The 25,471-nt window shown below is 36.5% G+C and overlaps 1 protein-coding gene across 11 annotated transcripts in view; it reads right to left on the minus strand.

The window, feature by feature from the left end:
- Window positions 1-25,471, minus strand: part of XPNPEP1 (X-prolyl aminopeptidase 1) — a 140,299-nt gene that overhangs the window by 71,575 nt on the left and 43,253 nt on the right. For all 11 annotated transcript variants that reach the window (XM_033942158.1, XM_033942159.1, XM_033942152.1 and 8 more), the window contains 4 exons: window positions 18,802-18,945; window positions 14,477-14,572; window positions 12,137-12,218; window positions 1,048-1,258 (listed from right to left, as the gene is read on the minus strand). In XM_033942158.1, coding sequence (XP_033798049.1) covers window positions 1,048-1,258; window positions 12,137-12,218; window positions 14,477-14,572; window positions 18,802-18,945 — 533 coding nt within the window. The remainder of the gene's footprint in view (window positions 1-1,047; window positions 1,259-12,136; window positions 12,219-14,476; window positions 14,573-18,801; window positions 18,946-25,471) is intronic.

Raw genomic sequence — 25,471 nt, forward strand, 5'->3', positions numbered from 1 at the left:
TGGATGCTGCGGGGGCGCTGCGGGGACAGTGGTTGCAGGGACGGGGCCAGTTGTTGCGGGAACGGAGCGGGGACAGGGACAAATTTTTTTCCCCTGTCATTCTCTAATGTTAATGTAAGAGAAGTCTTTATGGTAAACCCAAAAGTGACATGCTAAAGTGATTAAAATCATTGCTGAATAAAGAATACAAGTAGCCAATTAAACTATACGAGGGAAAGCCTAACGAGTGCCTTTCTTTTGTTTTGATATAACAACTGCAAACAATCTCTTAAGTGTGTTACTTGGGTATCTCATTTATGGAATTTTCTAAAGCAAGTTTTTAAAATACAGCCTTGAACTGTAGTAGAATCAATATTAGTATTCATTTTTAATGTTTAATACCCAGTCTGAACAAGCAGGTCAAGGTGGTTTACAAAATAGCAGTATGTGAAAGCTTGAAATCTTTCAGTGGCTCTCAGAAATTTCTCGTAGTCACACTACGGCCCATTCTTCTGTTCTTAAAGATATTAAATTCATGAAAGAAGAAAAAACTAGCAAATAATCTGATATATACAAAAATAATATTTTAAACCTCATCTTTCTGCCACCATTCTTGGAGGTAGCAGCAGAATTAGACCAGTAAACTGACAAATTCATTTCCATCTCATTTAAAAATGGTGTGTAATCTGTCACAGGAAAGTTATGAATTCCTATATAAGCTCACACATTGGGTAAAAGAAAAACAAAAAAAACCCACACAAACTATCCAGCTCTTCCTAAAAATCATTGTTAAACTATGAACAAAAGAAAATGAAAATGCCTTTTTCCAATTCTAAACTCAGACAGGAGGGAGTTTGGAAGGTGATGGACGTTAAGGGTCTTTTTGGAGAATATTCTACTACCTCTGCTCAGTGAAGAGAGGCCCCACTTTTGCCCAAGGTGGTTTACAAAGCTACTGAAATTCATAAAAAAAAGTGACAGTTAAGTTCAAATGAACACCTAAGCACAGGATCCATACAGGCCCGCTCTTCTCCTTCAGCTATCAGCTGCTTAATAGGCAACACAAACCTTGGGGATGGTGCTGATGAGAGCGTGGCTGGCTTTCTCACTTAGCCACACTTTCTCCTTTGGTGCCAGCCCTGCACAGATTGTTTGAAGTGTGGCCAGTACCGTGTTATATGGTTCCACCTGGACTCTTTCCTCAGCAGCTGGATCCGAATTGAGCTGCAGATGTAACCTGATGCTGGAGTCCGTCATGCGATCACCATCAATAAACAGCCTGAGAGAGTAAATGATCAGCATTATATCTCTGCACTCACTGTAAAGGGAAAATGAATTTGGTTTGGGAGGAATCTCTCTTTCAAAGATGTTAAAAATCAGTACCTTTTAAATGAAGCTTTAATTTTGTTCCAAAAAAATTCCAATATGTTTGTAAAAATTTATTTGTTTTTGTCACTAACAATTTCAGCCTTTAAAAAAATTACCCTCTTAAGTAAATGCCTTGTGTTAACCACCTCTTTGCTGGGAGGGAGTGGGAAGAGTAATACACCGTGACATCATCCAGAGAAATTCTATTTGAAGATAGGATTACAAATCAGAAAAAAGAACCATTTTCAGGTGGACTTCCTTGGTCACCAGGCCGCTCAGTAGTATATATTAATATCTAGATTTTTGAATTAGAAACCAAAAAATGGTCTGCGTGACATTTGGAGCATTAAGATAAAGCATCAAATTACTGCATCTCAATGGCCCCAAATTTGGTCTTGGAGATTGAGATGTACAGTGTCTGCAACTAAGAGACAAACATGGTTTTTCTTATTACATAGAGTATTTTGGACCCCAGTTCATTTGCATAGCGTAGATAGTTACATTACATTAGTGATTTCTATTCCGCCAATGCCTTGCGGTTCAAGGCAAATTACATCAAAGTTATCAAGAATTACATACAAGTTTACAGGAATAGCATAAGTGATGTCATAATAGTTACTTAAGAAGTACCAAAGAGTTGTCGAGATCTTAAGGTAATAAATGTTGGGTAATAAGAATTACCAAAGAGTTGTCGAGATCTTAAAGTGATTAATGTTGGGTAATTAGAAGCATTTTAGACTTTGTTGGGTAGTTAGAAGCAATTTAGAGTGTATTAAGAGTATAGAGAGGGTAGGTGGGGTTTGGGTAGGGACTGGTCGTGCTAGATGGGTTTTATGTATTTTTTGAAGAGTATGGTTTTATTATCTTTCTTGAAGGTTTTGTAGTCTGTGGTCGATGATAACAGAATGGTGATTTGTCTGTCCAGTTTAGCTGCTTTGGAGGCTATTAGGTTGTCATATATTTTTTTTCGTTTGACATTTTTGGATGATAGGTTTGTGAATAGTGAGTGGGTTCTCCTGTGCCTAGTTGAAGAGGATTGAGTTAGTTGGATATTCCAGTAGATTGGGCTTTCTCCGTTAATAGCCTTGAAAAGTAGGCAGTAGAATTTGAAGTGTACTCTTGCTTGTATTGGAAGTCATGATATGCTTCTGTGATATGGTCATATTTTTTCAGTGAGTAGACGAGCCTTAGGGCTGTATTTTGTATTGTTTGTAATTGTTTTATCATGGTCGTTGGGCATGGGAGATATAGTATATTGCAGTAGTCTATTAGTCCAAGGATAAGAGATTGTACCAAAAGTAGGATTTGTTTCCTGTCGAAGAATTCTCGGATTTATCTTAGATTTCTCATGGTCACGAACGATGCTTTTATTACTTTATTGATTTGTGGTTACATGGTACAGCCTCTGTCAATTATTACTCCCAGAAGTTTTTAGTGTGGGTTGAATGGGGCATGAGATTGAGTTTATTACTAGATTTGTTAAGGTTGGAGTTTTGTTGTTTTCTAGGAGGATGAAGTTTGTTTTGTCAGGGTTAAGTTTTAATTTGTGCTCTGTCATCCATGTTGCTACTGTTTCGAGTGTTCTGTGTATTGTGCTTGTCATGGTGGGTTCTAGGTGGTCGAAGGGGAGAATAGTGATGTCATCTGCATAGCTGTATGAAGTTATGTCATGTTTGTCTAGGTAGGAGCTGAGGGAGGCTATGTATATATTGAATAGTGTGTGTGATAGGGGTGATCCTTGGGGAACTCGGCAGGGGTTGGACCATGGTTCTGATTTTTCTTGCATTGTTTTAACCCTGTAGGTTCTGGATTGTAGGAAGCCTTTGAACCATTCAAGAACCTTGCCTGAGATTCCTATGAAGTCTAGAGTTTGTAGAAGAATGTCGTGATCTACCAGGTCGAAGGCTGCAGAAAGGTCTAGTTGTATGAGCAGGATTTTCTTGCCTGTACAAAGGTATTGTCTGGCAGTGTCCATTAGTGTTCCTAGTAGAGTCTCCGTGCTGTAGTTGGCTCTGAAGCCAGACTGTGTGGGGTGGAGTAAGTTGTGATTATCTAGGTAAGAGGTTAAAGTTATGGCTACGAGGCCTTCCATCAGTTTGACGTACAGTGGGATTGAGGCTATGGGTCCGTAGTTGGATGGTTGGTCTGTTGCTCCTTTGGGGTCTTTTAATATCGGAGTTATGATGATTTTGCTGAGTTCTTGTGGGAAATGACCCTCTAGTAGTAAAGAATGTATCCATTGTAGAAGCAGGGAGCGGAGTAATGTACTTGAGGTTTTCAGTAGGTATGGGTGGCAATGGTTAAGGTCGCAGGCTGCATGGCTGTATTTATTATAAAGATTGTTGAGGTCTGACCATTGTATGGGTGAGAAATGGGACCAGGTTCTATCTGCTGCGTCTGGTTCTTTTTCTGTAGGGGGACATGATGTCTATGTGTGTGTGGGTTCCATTGAATGAGGCTCTGATGTCTGCAATCTTGTTTCTGAAGTATGTGGCTAAGAGGGTGGCTGAAGGAGGGGGGGAGCTGCTGTTGGCTATGTAGGGTGTGGTGTTTGTGAGAACTTTTAGTAGCTGGAATAGCTTTTTTGTGTCTTGGGGTCCTTCTCCTATTTGTTTTGAGTAGTATGTCTTTCTCTTTTCTTTCAGTTTTTGTTTATATTTTTTGTTTATTATTTTCCATGCTGTTTTTGTGGACTCTTGGCTGCTTTTTCTCCATTTTCTTTCTAGTTTGGTATGGGTTTGAGGAGTTAATCATTTCTAATACATTAATCTATTCTAATATTGAGTTTCTAATCTAATATTATTCTGTCTTCTAATGGTAATAGTTTCCTATCTATTATAAATTTGTCATCTAGAGGTTAATTAATTTTTATTTTTTTTTTATTTTTTTTTTTTCATCTTTATTCCTTTTTATTTCTTTCAACAAGTGTACAATATTATTACAAGTAATTCACATCACTCACTTGACATTCTTAAGCAATATTATTACACATGTTTTAATTCCCTCCATCCACCTCCCATCCCCTCCCCTATCAACAAAATATTTTATCCAAACATATACATATTTAGACTCTCCCTCCCCCCCATTTTTACAAATTATCCCCTAAGGAAAAAGAATAACCCTTAATCATTACAATATTCAATTAATGGCCTCCACACCTCCTTAAACCTTTTAAAATATCCCCTCTGTACGGCAAGAAATCTTTCCATCTTATATAAATGACAAACTGAGTTCCACCAAAAACTACAATTCAATCTAGAACAGTCTTTCCAATTAGTCGTTATTTGTTGAATTCCCACTCCAGTAAGAATCATCAATAATTTGTTGTTTGCTGCAGATATTTGACTTTTGGCCCTCATACACATTCCAAAAATCACTGTGTCGTAGGATAATGCTACATGATTTTCCATCAATATATTAACTTGATCCCATATTGATATCCAAAATGCCTGAATACATGGACAATAAAATAAAAGATGGTCTAAAGTTCCAATTTCAATTTTACAATGCCAGCATCTATTAGACTTAGAGCAATCTAATTTTTGTAATCTAGTAGGGGTCCAGAATGCTCTATGCAACAAAAAGAACCATGTTTGCCTAATAGATGCCGACATCGTACCTTTAATTCTCCAAGACCAAATACGTGGCCATTGAGATGCATTAATTTGATGCTTAATCTCAATGCTCCAAATATCTCTTAATCCATTTTTTGGTTTCTTATTCAAATAATTAGATATCATTTTATACCACTTTGCGGCCTGGTGTCCCAGAAAATCTGCCTGGAAACATAAGAATTCTAAGCTGTAATGATCATTTAAAGATTTCCATTCAGGGAACCCCACCTGAATAGCCTGCTTCAATTGCAACCACTTATAACTTTGTTTTTTATTCAGACCATATTTATGTTGCAATTGTGAAAAATCAAGCAGCTTACCATTATCAATTACTTCCGTTAAGGATCTTATACCTGCTTTAATCCAATCCTTCCAGACAATCTTAAACCCGCCTATTTGTATCTTGGAGTTTACCCAAATAGTCTGCTGTTTCGATTTTAAAATAGAATCACTAGTTAATTTATCTACAAATCTTAATGTTTTCCAAGTATCCATTAATACTCTATTGTCTTTACGTATTCTAGGCACTTTTATACCAAGCAGAAGATCAAGCCTAAGTGGAAAAATAAGTGATCTCTCCACCCTTAACCACTCTGGTAATTGTTCCAAAAGCTCTGGGAGGACCCAATACATACCTTGGCGCATGATATAGGCCTGATGATACCTATAAAAATTGGGAAAATTTACCCCACCCTCCTCAATTGGTCTTTGCAAAGACACTAGAGCCACTCTTGCAATTTTACCCAGCCAAATAAATTTAACCAGAATACTATTTAATTTTTTATAAAAAGACCCCTGAAAAAACACTGGTATCATTCCCAATTGATAGCAAACTACAGGCAAAATCATCATTTTAACAGTTTGAACTCTTCCCCACCATGACAAATGTAAAGGATTCCATTGCTCACATAACTCTGTTACTTTTTGTAATAAAAATTTTTCGTTTATTCTCATTGTCTCTTCAAGTGTTTTATTCAACCAAATACCTAAGTATTTTATACCATCCTCTTTCCAAATAAAAGGGAAAGAATCAAGTATACCTTTTGTACAATGCACATTTAAAGGTAAAATTTCTGATTTATTCCAATTTATTTTGTATCCTGAGAATTTTCCAAATGTATCTATTATCTCCAGTAGACATGGAATTGTTGTTTCCGGATTCCTCAAATGAAGCAATATATCATCTGCATAAGCGGATACTTTATATTCCACTCCAGCACATGGAATACCCTCTATGTCCTTTGCCTGTTGAATAGCTAACAACAAGGGTTCAAGAACTATATCAAAGAGCAAAGGAGATAATGGACAACCCTGTCTAACTCCCCTCTGCAATTTAAAAGCATCTGAAAAATTATTATTTATGTATAAACGAGCAGTTGGGGAGCTATACAGTGCTTGAATCATTTGTATAAATCCGGATCCAATACCAAACCATTCCATAGCTTGATACATGAAATTCCATTCTACACGATCAAAAGCCTTCTCAGCATCTAGTGATACTGAAAAAGCCGGATCATTAATTTGTCTTGTTAAATAATACATCTGAAATGCCAGTCTAGTATTATTTGAAGAGTGTCTTTGAGCAACAAATCCAGTTTGATTTATTCCTATTATATGCGGAAGAGCTTTAGTCAATCTTAATGCTAAAATCTTAGCTAATATTTTACCATCTACATTTATTAAAGATATAGGCCTGTAATTTGACACCAATGTTGGATCTTTATTTGGCTTTGGCAAAACAATAGTTAAAGATTCTGCCATAGTGCCTGATATACAACCTTTATTCAGTTGGTCCTGATATAGTTTTAATAAATATGGTAAAAGGGAAATTTGAAATTCTTTATAAAACTCCACTGTAAATCCATCTCCACCTGGAGCGGTCCCAACTCTAAGGGATTTCAATGCCATTTGTAACTCTTTTAATGATATAGGTTTATCTAAACTTCCTTTTATATGATCAGGAACCTTAGGTCCTTTAACTAAACTCAAAAAATCCAACCCATCTTTCTCTTTATCTAAATAAGACTCAGAAGAATACAGTGACTTATAATATTTTAAAAATTGTTTTAATATATTTCCAATTTGAGAATGAGAATGTCCTAATTCATCCTTAATTATGCTTATTTTCTCCTTTCTTTTCTTTGCTTTTAAATAATTTGCCAATAATCTTCCAGCCTTATTTGCACTACCATAATACATCGTTTGCTGAGCAAAAATATCTTTCCTTACTAATCCAGAGGAAATTTCATTATATTCACATTTTTTTTTTAACAATAATTGAAATGTCTCTTGTTCCCATTTATTAACCAATTTTAATTCCAAATTTTTAATTTCTTTTTCCAAATTTGCAAATTGCTTTCTTATCTGTTTCTTTTTATACGCAGAATATGATATAATTTGTCCTCTCAAAGTTGCTTTGAAAGCATCCCATAATATTCCAATCGACATTTCCTCTAGGTCATTAAGTCTGAAATATTCATTCATTTTTATCTGAAATTCAGTGCAAAATTTAGAATCAGCAAGCAAAGTATTATCAAACCTCCATACAGGTTTGGAATTATCTTGATCTAATAAGTTAACTTCTATCCACACACCACCATGATCAGATATTACTATTGGTTCTATGTCAGCTTTTACAACTTGCTGTACAATCTGATCTGAAACAAATATATAATCAATTCTTGAAAACGATTGATGAACATGTGAACAAAATGTAAATTCCCGATCATTAAAATGAAGAATACGCCATATATCTTTCAAATTACATGCTTGTATCAAATTTTCTAATCCCATTGATTTCATAATTCTACTAGGCTTTTTATCCATTATTGGATCTATAACAGCATTGAAATCCCCAGCCACCACTAAATTAGTAGTAGCCAGTGGTAAAACTAATTGTTGTAGAGATTTAAAGAATTCACTTTGATTCGAATTAGGTGCATATATATTTAGTAACGCCATTGTATTACTGCCCATGCTCATGTCAACAAGTACCCACCTTCCTTGAGGATCTGCCTTTACCATATTAAATGTTGCTGAACATTTTTTATTAATCAATATTGCTACTCCTGCCTTCTTTTTTACCGCTGGTGCAAATAAACATTGTTTTATCCACTTATCTGTCAGCTTCATAGACTCTGTTCCAGACAAATGTGTCTCTTGCAAGAAACATATATCTATATTTTGTTGTTTAATATATTCCAATACCTTTTTCCTTTTTATAGGGTGATTAAGGCCATTTACATTCAAAGAAAAAATTTTAAAACCCATTTTACAAATAAAATATAAAATACATATATAATCCACTCAAACATAAAATATACATTTTTTCTTTTTCCTTAAACCAATATATGAGTCTCCCTCCCTCCCCTCTTTCCCCATCCCCCCTATTCCCATCCCCCACCCTCCCCTCCCCTAACACAAATGCAAACTTCGAAACGCACATATTACTGAGCAAAAATAAACTCCCCACAGGCAATAACATACTCATTTTTCTTTCTCTAATCTTTCAAACAACCAACACTAAATTATCCTGCAGTCAATCCATTCTTCAATACCCTAAATACCTATATTTACTATAATTCTTTATTATATACTTCCCCTCTCATTCAAATTTCCAAACATTCTTCCATCCTATACCTCTAATATATTTATAAAAGTATATACCCAATATTTTGGAAACCATTTCTTACAATATATACCCCCCCAAGATTAATATTATTATTTTATTATTTTTTTTTTTTAACCTAAGTTTCTCACAACTTCAATGGAACATACATCACTCCATCCTATAATATTCATTTTTTTTTTTTTTTAACCTTACATCAAAAGAAGGATCAAACATTTCAACCAAGCAGACCTCATATTTTTTAAAACTCTCATTAATTTTCATTGCATCTTCAATCTATTACAGTCTATTCTCCATTCTGCACAACTGTAACACTTGTACATCTTCATCCTGCTGTTTCAGTCTCTTATTCCATCTTCTTGCAGATTGCTATTTCATCTTTCTCCAATAAAGTATTTTTGCAACATCATCCTTATATCTCAGTCAATTTCAGATGCAAATTGTAAATCTAAATAATGCTCAAGTCATTTCCATCAGTCCATCTTCACATCTTCTTCTCTTTACATCAATAGTCTTTTGTATTTTTCATCTTATTATATTCTAAGTTCCCACATTTCTCCAATGCAGCATTTATGTGTCCTCATATTATCTCAGTCACGCTCAAATGCAAATTATAAATTCACATTAAGAAACCATCCAAATCTTATAATTGTTCCTCATATTTTCTTCACTTCCTATATGCTCCATCCCTCTTCTTACCTTGCCAAAATCTTCTTTTCTTCTTTTCTTATTGTCTCTTTAAAATTTTTCATTTCTTTTCTTTAAATCTTGTTTGAAATGTTGATCCCCCTTAAACCTAACTGCAACAATTTTCTAGAAAATATTTTCTCCTTTTCTATTTTTTTTCCACTTTTTCCTTCTTTATAAAATATCTTTCAATTTTCACTCAAAAATATAAACCAAAAATAATCTAAGTATATTATTTATTACATTTTCTAAATAATTTCATGAAACCATAGGCAAATTATATTGATCTAGAAATTCCTGTAATTTGCCTGCTTCTTCAAAATTATAAGTTTTATTCTCATAAGTTACCCTCATAATAGCAGGGTATATCAATCCATATCTTGCTCCCATTGCTCTCAGTTTAGGTCTTAAATCCAAAAGCTGTTTTCTTTTGTAAGCTTTAGCTTTTGCAAAGTCAGGTACTATAAAGATCTTAGAATCCTGGCATTTAAGATCCTTGTTTGTTTTAGCCAGCTTTATAATCTCTACCACCTGCTGATGTCTTAGCAGCTTAAAGATTATTGGACGGGGACCCTTCTGACTATTTGATCTTTTCATCGGTATCCGATGTGCTCTTTCTATCTCCAAAGGAAAAGAACTTTTAAATGGCAAGATCTTTGGGATAAAATTAGTCACAAATTGAATAGGATCATTCTGCTCAATCCCCTCAGGTATCCCAATCAGACGCAAATTATTCCTTCTTTCACGATTTGATAAGTCTTCAAAATCCTTTTTCAACGCCTCTATTTCTCTGTGATCTTTTTTACACACCAGCATCTCTGCCTCAGATTTCTCAGCATGCTTTTCTAACTGCTCAATTTTGAAGTCAACTGCCTGCATTCTATTTGTCAGACTCTCTATTTCCTTCTTCACATCTTTTATATTTTTAGCGTTATCACTTACTATTTCTTTAATTTTCTGAAGTTCATTCATCAAATCACTGTTATCAATTTCTTCCTGAGGCAAAGGGACCGCTGTCGGGGATACCGAATCAATTTTTGTTCTTTTTTTACTTCCTGCTCCTGAATTCACCGGATTACTTTTACTAGTTTTACCCGAAGCCATTTCTTACTTCAATTCTCTCTTTTCCTTCACTTTTCTTTAATTTTAACTGCCAAAATCTTAATAAAATTTGCCTGTCACAACAGAGCTAATCCTCTACCCAGCCATCTTCGTGCGCTGCAAAGTTCTAGAATCAGAGGTTAATTAATTCTAATACCTTAATCAATTCTAATATATTGAGTTTCTAATCTAAAATTATTCTGTCTTCTAATGGCAATAGTTTCCAATCTGCTATAAGTCTGTTATCTAGAGGTAATAGTTTGCATTAGTCAGACTTTTTAAATTCAGCAAACATTAGCTTTAAACTTTTAGATTCAACAAACATTTAACAAGCTATTAAAACTTTTAAACTATTAAATTTTTTTTTAAAGAGCTAAAACCAGGTTGTTAAACTTATCAGGTGGTTTTGGTTTCAGTCTTTCTGTTCATTTTCTGAATTTTTCCGTCCTTCCACTCAATCTCTTCAGAAAGGCGTGTACCTGCCTTGTTAGATCTGCCAAGGTTAGAACTGTGGGAGTTAAAAACATCTGTGAGAGGTGGGAGGTCTAGGCCGGGATTATTCAAATCCGTCACTTCACAAATCTGTCGCTTCACAAAGGCGCTCACTAAGGCGTAGGCGCCTTTGCCGTGCGCCTTCACTGGCGTGCCGAACGGCTGTGCGCCGTTGACGCTGTTGAATTTAAAGAAGCCTCCGCAGGTTCGGGGGAGGGGGCGGATCGACTCCCACGCCCTGCAGGATCGAGCTCCTGCCTCTCTCTGCCTGCCTGCTGGTTCCAGTGCAGGAAAAAGGCAATTCCCGCTGGCGGTGTTGAATTTAAAGAAGTCCCCCGCTGGTTCAGGGGAGGGGCAGATCGACTCCCACGCCCTGCAGGATCGGGCTCCTACCTCTCTCTGTCTGCCTGCCCGCTGGTTTCGGTGCGGGATTGTTGGCATTGTCATCTGGAAGTTGGGACGTTAGATCATTTACTATACTATTGTCCTTTGATACTAAAATTCTGGAGATCGATTTGGGATCAGGTTAATAATTTATTAGAAAATCCAGTGGCATTATCATATGATACCATTCTATTTGGAACATCTATGAGGGCAAAAAGTCAAATTTCAGCAAAAAATAACAAACTTTTATTTATAATGACGGGAGTTGCCATGCAGCTTAAAGAATTGGAAAAATTGAGATAGATTAAATTATTCATTCTGGTGGGAATCCCTATGTTATATCTTTAAAATGGAAAAGTTTATGGCCATTCAGAAGGGATATTATAAAAAATTTATGGAAGTTTGGGAACCATTAACTAAATATTGAAGGATTGATTTATTTATATAAATGAGGAAAACATGCACATCCGTGGAGAGGGGGGGTATGTTTTGGCATTTGTTAAGAAGTATAAAAGGGTTGGTTACAAGTATTTTTATGTTTTATTTAACTGGAAAGTGGGTGGGAGAAAATAAGTCTTGTATTTATTCTTTTAAGTATATTGTGCTGTAATGATAATATTTTATGTATTTTGTGCACAATTGAAGTTTTAAAAATGAATAAAGAATATTTAAAAAAAAAAAAAAAAAAAGAACCATCATGTGCTTTGCTTTAAAATACTGGACATTAAGGGGGACATTTATCAGTGTATGCTACTGTTAGCACAACCTGTAGTAAAATAGCCTGTCTTAACAGTAACAAACATTGAATTCCCCCCCAAATATCAGTTCCTGACACAGAAACCCATCACACTTGGTTATAATAAATTCACTGATGTGTAAACACCTGATTGTGTCTGTCCCAACGATGGCATAGGCAAAAAACACAGGGTTATAGTTCACGTCAGAGCCACGGAGATTGAACAGCCCTAGAGAAGGGGGTTAAAATAGAAAAAATAAAAATAAAAATTTACATTATTTTTATAGAAAGAAGGGCAGCAAAAACAATTGCACAAACAAACCTCCTAGAGACTGCCCAAGCTAAACCAAAGAACAGAAAAAGTCAGTTTAAGTTCTTGCAGTATTGCTACATCACCACATGGAGACACCAATATTTATTTTAAAACTTTGCAGCCCGCACTGTCATCCCATAGCACCTCTAAAAAGACTATGGGGTTCATAATCGAAAGAGAAAAACGGTTAAGAAAAAAAATCAAGTGCCTCTAGGAATCAGATCTTACAACTTCAATATGGAGTTCCTCACGTGGAGAGTTTAAATTCTGCTGAAGGAACCAAATTATGGTTTTTCTTTTTAAAACATTCAAGAGGCAACAACGGCAGAAAACACTGCTAGTTGGGGTAATCCTCCAGGATAAAAAATGGCTTCATCCCAGGCTGAAAAACTTACGAGACAGCAAGTCACACATTCGAAACATAAGCAGAAGCAAAGATTTAATGCTAAAAAATGCAGGATCACACATTTGGGTTACAAAAATACAAGGAAGCAGTTCAGTTTAGGGCTGTGCATGAAAGAGGAGCGGGACTTGGATGTGATCGTATATAATGATCTTAAGGTGGACAAACAGGTTAAAAAAACAAAACAAAAACAACAAGGGCCTTCAGGGTCAGGGACAATCAATTTGAGTTTTATTGTTGGATCTGACATGGGCTGTGCTTTAGCACATCATCTGACAACAGCAATCAATCAATAAATATCCTCCAAAAGAAACCAGAGTAAATGTAAAATTTTCAGAGTCAAAATGTATACAATTCAAGCCGGGAAAAAAAAAGTTTTTAAGAAGCACCATCCCTGTCTTCCTCTTGTTATTCCCTATCCCTCTATCATTCCTTTTTATTTACATATTGTAATTAAACTTTCCTATCCCCAGTACCTTTCATTTCTAATAAGTCTTAATTTATCATAGTTTTAGTTTTACCCTCCTCTTATTTTATTTCAATTAAATCTTAAATTTTATTAGATTTTTTTAATTTTTAATATTGTAAACCGTCCAGATACATGTGATGGTTGGTATATCAAGCCATAAATAAACTTGAAACTTGAACTTGCTTCTTGTTACCTCAGAGAGGCTTCTTTCAGTTTCCACCTTTGTCAGCAACTCATTTGTCTTCTAGGCAGAGCAGTACCTTTAGTAATATAGTGTCATGTTTATGTAATTCCATGCTGGACGATATATGAGCAATTCCAATCATTTTGTAACAGTTCTGAAAACCCGAGTTTTTCATGCAGTTATAGTCACAGGGATAAACCAATATTACATTGGTGATAATTTTTTATATTTTTTTTTGGGGGGGGGAGTTAATACATACTCACTTTTAATTTTTCCAAACAAGTGGCTTTAATGATTTTTTACATGTTAAGGCTTCATTTAATTTTTGGGGGGTATTGTACATTTACCTAATTTGGATATTGATATTGAAAATTTATTGTGAACTGCTTAAAGCTTGCTAATCAGGACTTGCTACCTGGATAACACTTCCATGCCTATTCCCCAACCATAACAACCCCTCTCAAAAAATATAGAAAAAAACCCAGCAAACAACTGCAAAACACCATCACATTTTGCAGTAGGCCTTTATTCCAACATTATGCATGCATTAGTGCTTAAAGCAGTTTAGTAAAAGGGCCCCTTAAAAGACTAGTTTATTTACGTAACAGAACCTGTACTGAATTTACCAGGGTATGTAATTAATAACAAGATACAGCTGTTTCCAAGAATTATCCTTTTCTAATAGAGGCACATAAACCTTGATAATGTGTTAACCAAGCTAAAAATGCTACCAGAGGGTGCATGATGCCACAATACAGAACTATGGGCCTTTCAAGTTTATTAGTGTTTTTGATTAATTGCTTAATCATACTGCAAAGCGATGAACATAAATAAAAAACATTAAAAATTACAATATTAAAAAGTAATACAATATTTAACATAAACATAAAAATAAACCAGACTATATACAAACTTCACAAACAAGATAAAAGGGAGAAAGGGATTCGAACTACAAATTATTATAGAGAGAATAGTCAGGGAAAAACACAAGGTAGGGGATATAAGATACATAGTCAAATTCAACATAATTAATAAAATTATGTTGAATTATATTCAGAGTTAATTTCTCCAGGACTATGAGCTACGGAATGCCCCTCAAAAGCAGTCCCTTTACTTACATGCAACCTCATCCAGGGCTGTAACTACAAACCAAGACGTTTTCCTTTCTGTCATTTTAGCACGTAAGATTGCAATCTTCTTCTGCCATGATACACCTGCAATACACAAGGAGACAATTTTCAAACTAGCCACTTTGTTGAAAAAATCCAAGGGTACTTTATACTAGTCAGCTTTGCACCAAAATTTCAAAAGGGGGACGTTTACGCGCCATTAGGTTGCAGTGGGAAATGGGAATCAAACCCAGGTCTCCAGGTCCTCAACCTACTGCATTAACCATTAGGCTACTTTCTTTTCTTTTAGGAAACTATCCAAACTTTTTTTAAACCCTGTTGCTTTCACCACATTCTCTAGCAGCAAATTCTAGAGTTTAATTACATGTTGAGGGATGATATCATCATTCCACACAACTCTAGGAAAATTTCCATTTTTCAACATGGTCTGAACTAGCATTGTTATATGCTCAACCATCATTGGGAGAGCCAATTTAATAAGGTCTGCCTAACCAGGTCTATGGGAGAATGTTCTTTCGCAAAACTGATGTGCAAAAGTCAAAGTTATATACTACAATGTTGAGAACAATGGTTTAATGATCCTGCCAATTGAGTTCTGAAGTTGAGTAATTTCACCGATATCCCTTAGTAAGTCTGCAAGACTGAAGGCCAGAAAAAAATGCACTATAAAGAGGTGATCATCATAAGAACATAAGAATAGCCTTACTAGGTCAGACTAACGGTCCATCAAGACCAGTAGCCCGTTCTCACGGTGGCCAATCCAGGTCACTAGGTACCTGGCCAAAACCCAAGGAGTAGCAATATTCCATGCTACCGATCCAGGGCAAGCAGTGGCTTCCCCCGTGTCTCTCAATAACAGACTATGGACTTTTCCTTCAAAGTGCAAAGAAAAGGCATGATTTAAAGCCCACCCCCCAAAATAAATACATTTTTAAAATAAAAAACTTCTACCCATGGGATATGCTCTAATAATCAGTGGGAAATTACACAAACAATTCTACTTTGGATTATTGCTCAATAAAAAAATTGCCTGTAGTAATTTTTCATTTTTTTTTTTTTTATAATTCTTTATTCATTTTAAAACTTTCATCAAGTGTACAAAAATTGCAACACAATAACATAGATTTAACCACTTGTACATCTTATCATTATAACTTATAGTTGTAAATATAACCCTCCCTCTCCCATCCTGAAATCCTTTTAGTAATTTTTATTTTACATGTAATAGAAACCCTCCCCCCACCCCACCCTTATCTTACATATTAAATATAGAAATATTAGGAAAATGGCATCAATCATGACAAAAGGACGTTAATGGTTCCCAAATTTTAATGAAGTTTTTATAATTTCCATTTTGCACCGCTATTGATCTTTCCATTCTGTATATGTGACAAACTGAATTCCACCAAAATTTAAAATTGAGCCTACTATGGTCTTTCCAGTTATTAGTAATATGTTGAATGGCTACTCCGGTCAAAATCAATAAAAGTTTGTTATTACACATTGATATCTGACTCTTTTTTCTCATAGACATACCAAAAAGTACAGTATCATAAGTTAATGCTACGTGATTTTCCAATAAACAATTTACTTGATCCCAGATTGAGTTCCAAAAGGCTAAGATATGGGGACAATAGAACAAAAGATGATCTAAAGTCCCTATATCCAGATTACAATGCCAGCATCTATTAGACAAAGAACTATTTAACTTTTGCAATCTAACTGGGGTCCAAAAAGCTCTATGTAACAAAAAAAACCAAGTTTGTTTCATAGACGCTGACATTGTACATCTCATTCTCCAAGACCAAATCTGTGGCCATTGAGATGCTGAAATATCATGCTTAATCTCAATGCTCCAAATATCCCTAAGAGTATTTTTAGGCTTTTTTTTAACCAATTCACTAATAGTTTTATACCATTGTGCGGCCTGATGTCCCAGAAAGTCCGCCTGAAAACATAAAAATTCTATGCTAGGTTGATTATTCAAATTTTTCCATTCAGGGAACCCTGCCTGAATGGCCTGCTTCAATTGCAACCAACGAAAAAATTGCGATTTGTGAAGCCCAAATTTATGTTGCAATTGTGTAAAATCCAGCAGCTTACCATTAGTAATTACATCATTTAAAGTTCTGATACCTGCAATTATCCAATGTTTCCAGACGATCTTAAAACCGCCAATTTGAATCTTAGAGTTTAGCCATATGGATTGATTCGTTGAATTATTAATAGTAATTGCTGTTAAATTACTGACAAACCGTAATGTTTTCCAAGTATCCATTAGAATTCTATTTTCTTTGTACAATCTGGGCATCTTGATACTGAGCACATGAGAAAGATGTAAAGGAAACATGAGTCGCCATTCCAAATATAACCAATCAGGAGTATACTCAATGAGATCCGGGAGGACCCAATACATACCTTGACGTAAAATATAGGTTTGATGGTACCTATAAAAGTTTGGAAAATTTACCCCGCCCTCCTTAATTGGTCTTTGCAAAGATGCTATAGCAATTCTAGGAGTTTTACCAAGCCAAATAAATTTTATAATAATCGAGTTCAATTTTTTATAAAAAGATCCATGAAAAAATACTGGTATCATACCCATTTGATAGCAAACTACAGGTAGAATCATCATTTTAACCGTTTGAACTCTCCCCCACCAAGATAAATGTAATGGATTCCAATGCTCACATAATTCCGTAACCTTTTTTAACAGCCTTTTTTCATTTTCTTTTACAGTCTCATCTACTGTATTTTTAATCCATATTCCTAAATATTTTAAACCATCATCCTTCCAAACGAAAGAAAAGGACTCAAACATACTTTTTAAACAATGTACATTGAGTGGAAGAAGTTCAGACTTATTCCAATTTATTTTATATCCTGAAAATTTACCGAACTTGTCTATCAAGTCTAACAAACAAGGAATGGAGGAAACAGGATTTCTCAAATATAATAAAATATCGTCTGCATAAGCAGAGAACTTATAATCCCAATCGTTACGAGGAATACCCTGTATCCCCTTTGCTTGATTAATAGCTAATAATAGGGGTTCTAATACTATATCAAAAAGCAAAGGAGATAGTGGACAACCCTGTCTAACTCCCCTATGTAAATGAAAACGAACTGACATTTTATTATTGATATATAATCTTGCCATAGGGGAGCTATACAAAGTCTGAACCATTTGAATAAATCCTGAACCTATACCAAACCATTCCAATGCTTGATACATGAAATCCCATTCCACTCTGTCAAATGCTTTTTCTGCATCTAAAGATTGTAGTAATTTTTCAAAATAAAGCATGCATGCTTTCACCAGCAGATGGGATGGACAATAATTACAAGAGTTCATTTTCACAATGCCTCTCATATGCCTCAGCATATGAGAGGTTTTCCAACAAAAATGATAAAGGGCATGGAAAACCTCTCATATGCTGAGAGGCTGGAGAAGCTGGGGCTCTTTTCCCTGGAAAAGCGGAGACTTAGAGGGGATATGATAGAAACTCATAAGATCATGAAGGGTATAGTGAAGGTAGAGAGGGACAGATTCTTCGGACTAGCAGGGGCAGCAAAAACTAGAGGGCACTCAAAAAAATTGAAGGGAGATAGGCTCAGAACAAATGCTAGGAAGTTCTTCTTCACGCAGAGGGTGGTGAACACCTGGAATACGCTTCCAGAGGAGGTGGTAGAGCAGAGAACGACTTTGGGGTTCAAAAGGGGATTGGACGAGTTCATGAAGGAAAAGGGGATCCATGGGTACAATTAGAGGGTTATTATACAGTACAGAAGGCTGTAAAGTAATAGAATAGTAGAGTAATAGATCATTACAGGTCATTGACCTAAGGGGCCACCGCGGGAGCGGACTGCTGGGCGTGATGGACCTATGGTCTGACTCAGCAGAGGCAATGCTTATGTGCATTATTGCTCTTTAAGAGAATAAACCAGGGTTTCTTTTAATCTATTTTTCCTTTCATAAATCTTCCTTAATTTTAAACACTAATAAATTTAGTTTTCCCTACTGCATGGTATTTTCTTCACCTAGGCTCCAAACCAGTGCCAAGGTATTCTTTAATATGTCTTGTTATATAGTTTATATACTTATAATATAACTGTATGATATTCAAGTGTTGTATGAATGTCTTTCATATTGTTCTTTTGTGTACTTGTAAGTTTGAAAAAGAATTAAGAACTTATAAAAAAAAATGTCTTGTTAAGTGTTATCGTTTACTTATGATAGAAATATTGCTAGGTTCTATTAAGGAAAGCAATTAAATGATACATTTGACTAATTAATAATGCTTCTCACCAACCTGTGTAATTGAGACCCAATGTCATGAGAGGCCTGCAAGGTCGCCGAGGACGATCTGTCCAGATTACATCAATGAGGTTCTCTTCTACTGCGACAAGACGATGTCCTGCACTCTTCAAGACTTTGGAGATGTTCTTCCATTGATCTGGCAAAAACGATAAGCCACAACAAAGGAGGAATGCTGAGCACAATTCCTTAAACAAAGATGAGCTAAAGGAGATTTCCATTCTATGAGGAAATTCTCAATACATTACATTACATTAGAGACTTCTATTCCACCTATACCTTGCAGTTCAAGGCGGATTACAAAAGAGCAAACTGGACATTTCCAGTGAAGTTACAACAGTTTTGGGGGGTTTTTTTTGTTGGTTTTTTTTTGGTTACAAGGGAGGAGAGGTACCTGGATTAATTCTGGAAGAACATGCAAATTGGATATTAACAAACCTGTACTAGTGACCCCCATGCCTAATTGGGGATTTCCAAAAATGAATACAGATGCAGTGTACACTTATCGAATGCACACAAATTTCTCTCATGTTTATGAATCCTGAAAACCAAACTGATTGTGGATTCACATGGGACTAACATACTGATATTTGATAAGATATTTGAATAGAGGGGAATGGGGTGGGACTTTATTTCTAAATATTACATACTATATCAATATTTGAATGAATATACAATAAAATTGATTTTATGTATTACTGATTGGAAGGGAGGGAGGGGTGGGGGATTATTATATTCAATAAGAATTATATAAATTTAGATTTCTTGCATAATATTATAACTTTATATAATATTAATTTTCTAAAGAAATGTAAAATTTGATGTTAATATATGAGTTAATCAAGTGTGTATATTCAAGTTTCTAATGAGCTTATTTGGAACACTTGTTGTAACATAAGAAAATGAATAAAGATTTATAACATACTGAAAGCAGAAAGCCTAGAGATAGCAATATATATTTAAAGTTTTCACAGTACTATAGTAACCTTATTCAACACTGAGTATTGGGACTTTCTGAATGCTTTACAAAAGAGGTTACCAAGCACTGATTAAAGGTGGGTGGTCCGGGACAGTCTAAGTTGCATAATGACTTTTTTTCTCAGCTGGTCAGGTCTCCTGCCTTATTTAAAATTAAAGTAGAGATTCGACCGTCATTTCTGAGGATTCTGTGGTCACGGAAACTGGTGGTTAATTGTTAGGTAGGTGAAGGAGGTTTGAGACTAATAAAATTATAACTATTAGTTGGAGGTTGAGTTGAATGCTTTTATTGTAAACTAAAACAAGGTTTAGTCTTCTAGGTGTCAAGCCTTGTAAAAGCAGGTCATGCGAAACATGTCAGCATAAGAATCCCTAACCAGAGACCACTAAACTTAAAGCTAAGTATTAGATTAAAATTTATAAGATGAAAGTGAAAGTTTAAAAGTTATAAAACCTACACTTTTGAATTACAAAATTAAAATATAGATCCAATGACGAATGGACACAAAGCTTTGGGCAGTGAAATTTGTTGAGCCCAAAGTGGTGTTGCTGAGGATCTGGGGAACGGCTATAAGGGATACATAAGTGGCAGCAAATAAATAAAGGCTGTCTTTGTATGGTGTGTAAGTTCCACACCAAAGCATGTATTGTTAATTAGTGTATCTCAGATATTTATATCTACTATAACTCTGTTATTGTACTACTTGCTTTCCAAATATGTCTTGTCTGTATTGTCTTTGACCATACTGGGTATGTACTCCTGTAACCCGTTCTGGGCTCTTTTGGGAGGACGGGCTAATTAAACATATAAATAAAATAAGTCTTGGTATTTTAAGAACAGGATCACCTTCTACACACTTCCAAAGTCACTAAGCTCCTCCCAAAAACATCCCTAACCACACCCACTCCAAAGGGCATCAGCCTTCTCCAGAGTAGCCCTTACACTTCCCCCTCCGTATTCGTGGTTTCCATATCTATGGATTCACTTATTTGCGATTTTAAACCTAAAATTCATTTTTGGGCTATTTTAAGCCCTGTAGGCCCTCCCCTTAAGCCTTACCTAGTGGTCTAGCGGGTTTTTGGGGCAGGAGCAATCTTCCCACGCTCCTACCCCATGCAGATCGCTCACAGGAAATGGTTCGAGAGACTACGGGAGCTCAAGGCAGCCATTCCTGTGAGCAATCTGCACGGGGCAGTAGTGTGGGAAGATTGCTCCTGCCTGAAAACCCGCTAGACCACCAGGTAAGGCTTAAGTGGGGGGCTAGGGGCAGAACCAGCCTGAATATTATTCGCATTTTTTTTTATATTCGCAGGCTGGCTCTGCCCCTAACCATCGCAAATACAGAGGGGGGAAGTGTACAATCTGGAATGCACTCCCTGAAAGGTTTCTCTCAAAACAAGACTAATCTCTACTTCAGGAAACAGGTGAAAGCTCGGATACTCACCTAAACATTTAATGGAAGAAAACTTACACTTGCACTTACACAAGGATCCTCAACTGCACATACTGTAATAGGACTTTCTATGCCTACCATAGCTGATATTATATTTGTGCACCTTCCTCACGTCACATGTAACTTTCTCTAAATTAGTCCCCTTGTTTTCTAATTCCTGTAACTCTATCTCATGTGTTCCATCTTTGCTTACATCCTGTGCTATTAAAATGCTTTATTGTGTTGCCAATTTAAGTAGCATACTACAGCTATACCAAAAAGCATATTTTACTATTCAGTCACATAAGAATAATGAAAAATATTATTCAGCAGAATACAAATAATGGACACTGAGCTTTAACAAATAGTAAAAGAAGCAATGTGAAATCAAGAGATCAAAATGGTTATCTCAGTAGGATTTAGCACAGGAGAGCCCTGGATTTTTCATATTTGAATTTAAATTGCTATTCAACTGAAAACAAATAGTGTATTTGGGGCCAAATTGAATCAAATAGAAATATTCAGTACAGCCCTACTGTTATTTGACTATTTTTACTGCTAATAATTCTCTATTAACGTATCTATGCTCATCTTATTTTTGCTGTACACTGCCTTGGATAAATTTCTTTAAAGAGGCAGTAAATAAATCCTAACAAACGAATAAAATTACTAAGTCTTGTGGTAAGGCACTGGAATGCTAGGAGCTCGTATGAATTAAATAGGTCAAAGAAGGGGGATTATCCTATATAATAAAACCCTTAGCGTGCCTCCATGCCTCGGCATGCGCAGTACAATAAAACTCTCCCCTGCTTCTTCCTCACTTCACACGCCACCTACCACATCGAGGCTCGCAGAGCTGCCTCAGCTGTTAGAACCGCTGCGTGAGGAGTGAGAGCAAGTGCTGCACGCGCAGAAGCACAAGCCGGTGAGCGAGGCAGAAAGAAAGACAGAAACAAACACCTCAGCACTCCATTGTGCTAAAAAGTCTACACATCTAGTCTAGAACCCGTTAATGTAACAAGCTAAAAACTGGTAGATAGATATATATAATTGTGACAGCAAACGTAACAGCCCTCTACACTAATGTTCCACAACATGCAGATGTCACTCAGCTTGTCAGGGTTATCACAAACTAAGATAAACTTTATGGTGAAATTAACTGAATTTGTAATTTACAATAATTATTTTAAGTTTGAGCAAGATTATTATTTACAAGTTAAAGGGACAGCCTTGGGGGCCACAGTGGCTCCATCTATTGCTTGTTTATACATGTCGCAGTTTGAAGAGAAATGGGTGTACACATCACAGCATTTCCAACAGGTGAAGCTATGAAAAAGGTTTATAGACGAAGTACATTTTTATGTGGTCAGGCACACGAGACCAATTGGACATGTTTATGCAAGAGCTGAATGAGTGGGATTCTAATATTAGAAACATAGAATAAGACAGCAGAAAAGGGCTATAGCCCATCAAGTCTGCCCACTCTAATGACCCACCCCCCTGTCTTTACTCCCTTAGAGATCCCACGTGAATATCCCATTTTCTCTTAAAATCTGACACGCTGCTGACCTCAATCACCTGCAGAGGTAGACTGTTCCAATGATCGACCACCCTTCTGTGAAGAAGTATTTCCTGGAATCACCACGAAATTTCCCTCCCCTGATTTTCAGCGGATGCCCTCTGGTGGTCGAAGGACCTATAGGACAGAAGATATCATCTTCCACCTCGATACGGCCCATAACATATTTGAACGTCTCAATCATGTCCTCCCTCTCTCTTCGTTCCTCTAGTGAGTACAGCTGCAATTTATTTAGCCTTTCTTCATACGTGAGATCCCTGAGCCCCAAGAACATCCTGGTGGCCATTTGCTGAACCGACTCAATTCGGATTACGTTTCATCTGGATAACTTATAAAATAATATTTTATAAGTTGACATTCACATCAATAATGCTGAAATACAAACTACAATGCAAGCCGTCAGATAAAAACATGTTATTCTATTGTCAGAGCCATCTCCAAAAAGCATTACGTGATAGCATTCCTACTAGTCAAGACATGAGAATTAGAAGGCTATGCTCGGACAATCAGGAATTCCAACATCAAGCAGTAATTATGAGTAAAAAAATTTATAGATTGACGGTATCCAGCGTTGCCAGAGGATGTGGTAAGAACAGATAGCGTAGCTGGTTTTAAGAAAGGTTTGGACAAGTTCCTGGAGGAAAAGTCCATAGTCTGTTATTGAGAAAGATATGGGAGAAGCACTATTTGCCCTGGATCGGTAGCATGGAATATTGGGTTTTGGCCAGGTACTAGTGACCTGGATTGGCCACCGTTAAGAGAGCATGGAAACAAGCTAAATACTGTCAGCATGAGTGGTTATCGATCCCGACTCCAAAGAAGGCAAGGAAGTAAAATATGTGATATAATTAAGAAATACTGGCCAATTTTAGGGGTTCCACCACATATGAGAGAAGTACCTAAGTTTGCATTCCGAAGAGGCCACAATTTGGGGGAGATATTAAAACACAGAGGGGCATGCAACTGCCCACATATTCAAGGACATCGACCTTGTGGGCTTTGTGTATATTGTAAACATATTTTGATCTGACAGTATAGATAAATCAGAAAGTATTAAGAATTAATACAGATTATAATTTGATGGCAGTCATATATTGCGTGGCGCAGTGGTTAAAGCTACAGCCTCAGCATTCTGAGGTTGTAGGTTCAAACCTATGCTGCTCCTTGTGACCCTGGGAAAGTCACTTAATCTTTGCCCTGTGAGCTTGTGAATTACAGCCGAGAGTCCACCGCCCTGACGCAAATTTGCAGCGAAACATCCAGGCCGATGAGGTAGTTTCCCTATCCAGTGCAGCTGATAAGCACATTGCTGGCAGCGCACGGGGATCTGAGGCCCCTCCTCTTTAGACAAAGTTTAAATTTAAACTTTTTACAGTAGTTGAGATTGAGCAGATATATTGAACACCGATCACTGGTCTATGTTGTTAGTCAATAGAGCAAAAGCAAAAACCTCCCCAACCCCAAGAAAAACAAACCGACAAGGGGGAGAGACAAGAGAACTCTGACCTTGACCTGAATAAACCTGCAATAGGTATAATGTGAAACAGGAGAACCCTCAGTAACACAGCCGCCCACTTGGGGAAAGGCTGTCACCGGCTAACACTCAGAAAGAGTGTAAACTGTGAAACATCCCCGGGTTCTTCCTGTTATATTGTGAGAATAAATCAAGTGCACCCCCAAGAAGTGCTATGTGTGAAAAAAGATATAAACGAATCAAAAAAACACACAAATATATATAGTCAAGAAAACTCTTGTCTCTACTCCTTGTCAGGGGGGCCAAACAAGGAAGGAAAGTGTCCAAATCTGTCCCAAGCCAATCAATGAAAGGAAGTACTTAGCTTCTCTGAACAATAGAACAGCCAGCCGATGTGAGACATCATCCGTCCAACGGGACTCCGTTTCGGGGGTGCACACCCCCTTCCTCAGGAACAACTGGACTGTATTGAGACTGGTGATTCCTCCGACGTAGCTTGGAAAGTAAGGCAGAAAATGGCACTTAACGGAGGAGAACGCCTCCAGTTTAAACTGCAGCCACTGTTGTAATTGGGTAAAAAAGTCAGATGACCCGCTATTTAATCCCTAAATAGAAAAAAAGCAAATAGAAAAAAGAAAAAGGAATGTATCAACAAAGTTGGACCCCAAGTAACAATACAGATTTGGGACCAAATATTGAAAAAGAAACTAATCCAGGTAAGACCACAAGAACTAATACGTAAGATGCCATTCAATATAGTCATTGTGTCCGTTAGAGGTTAGGGTCTGGAGTTCAAATATCCAATATTGTTCTCTTCTTTGTAACCACTTGACTTTATTTCCCTGGTAGTCAGCAAACAAATGTTCGATGATGAACCAACGCAGGTCTCGAAACGTATGTCCATATTGAATGCAATGGGGAACCATGGGAGAGCTCAGTGACTGGGTGTTGATCCGAGATCTGTGTTCTATTAAACGAGTTCTAACAGTTCTTTGTGTACGACCTACATAGATCATGGTACAGGGACATATGATGACGTAAACAGCCCACATAGATTTGCAAGTGGTATCAGACTTCAAAGTATATAATCTGCCAGTATTGGGATGTTGCCATTGATTCCCCTGAATAGTAGTCTGGCAGATATCACATGTGTCGCTACATCTAGTGTGACAACCTTCCCGTATAGCGGGACCCCTGTTCT

Source organism: Geotrypetes seraphini, chromosome 4 (assembly GCF_902459505.1).
Source record: "Geotrypetes seraphini chromosome 4, aGeoSer1.1, whole genome shotgun sequence".
In the NCBI taxonomy this organism is placed as follows: Eukaryota; Metazoa; Chordata; class Amphibia; order Gymnophiona; family Dermophiidae; genus Geotrypetes; species Geotrypetes seraphini.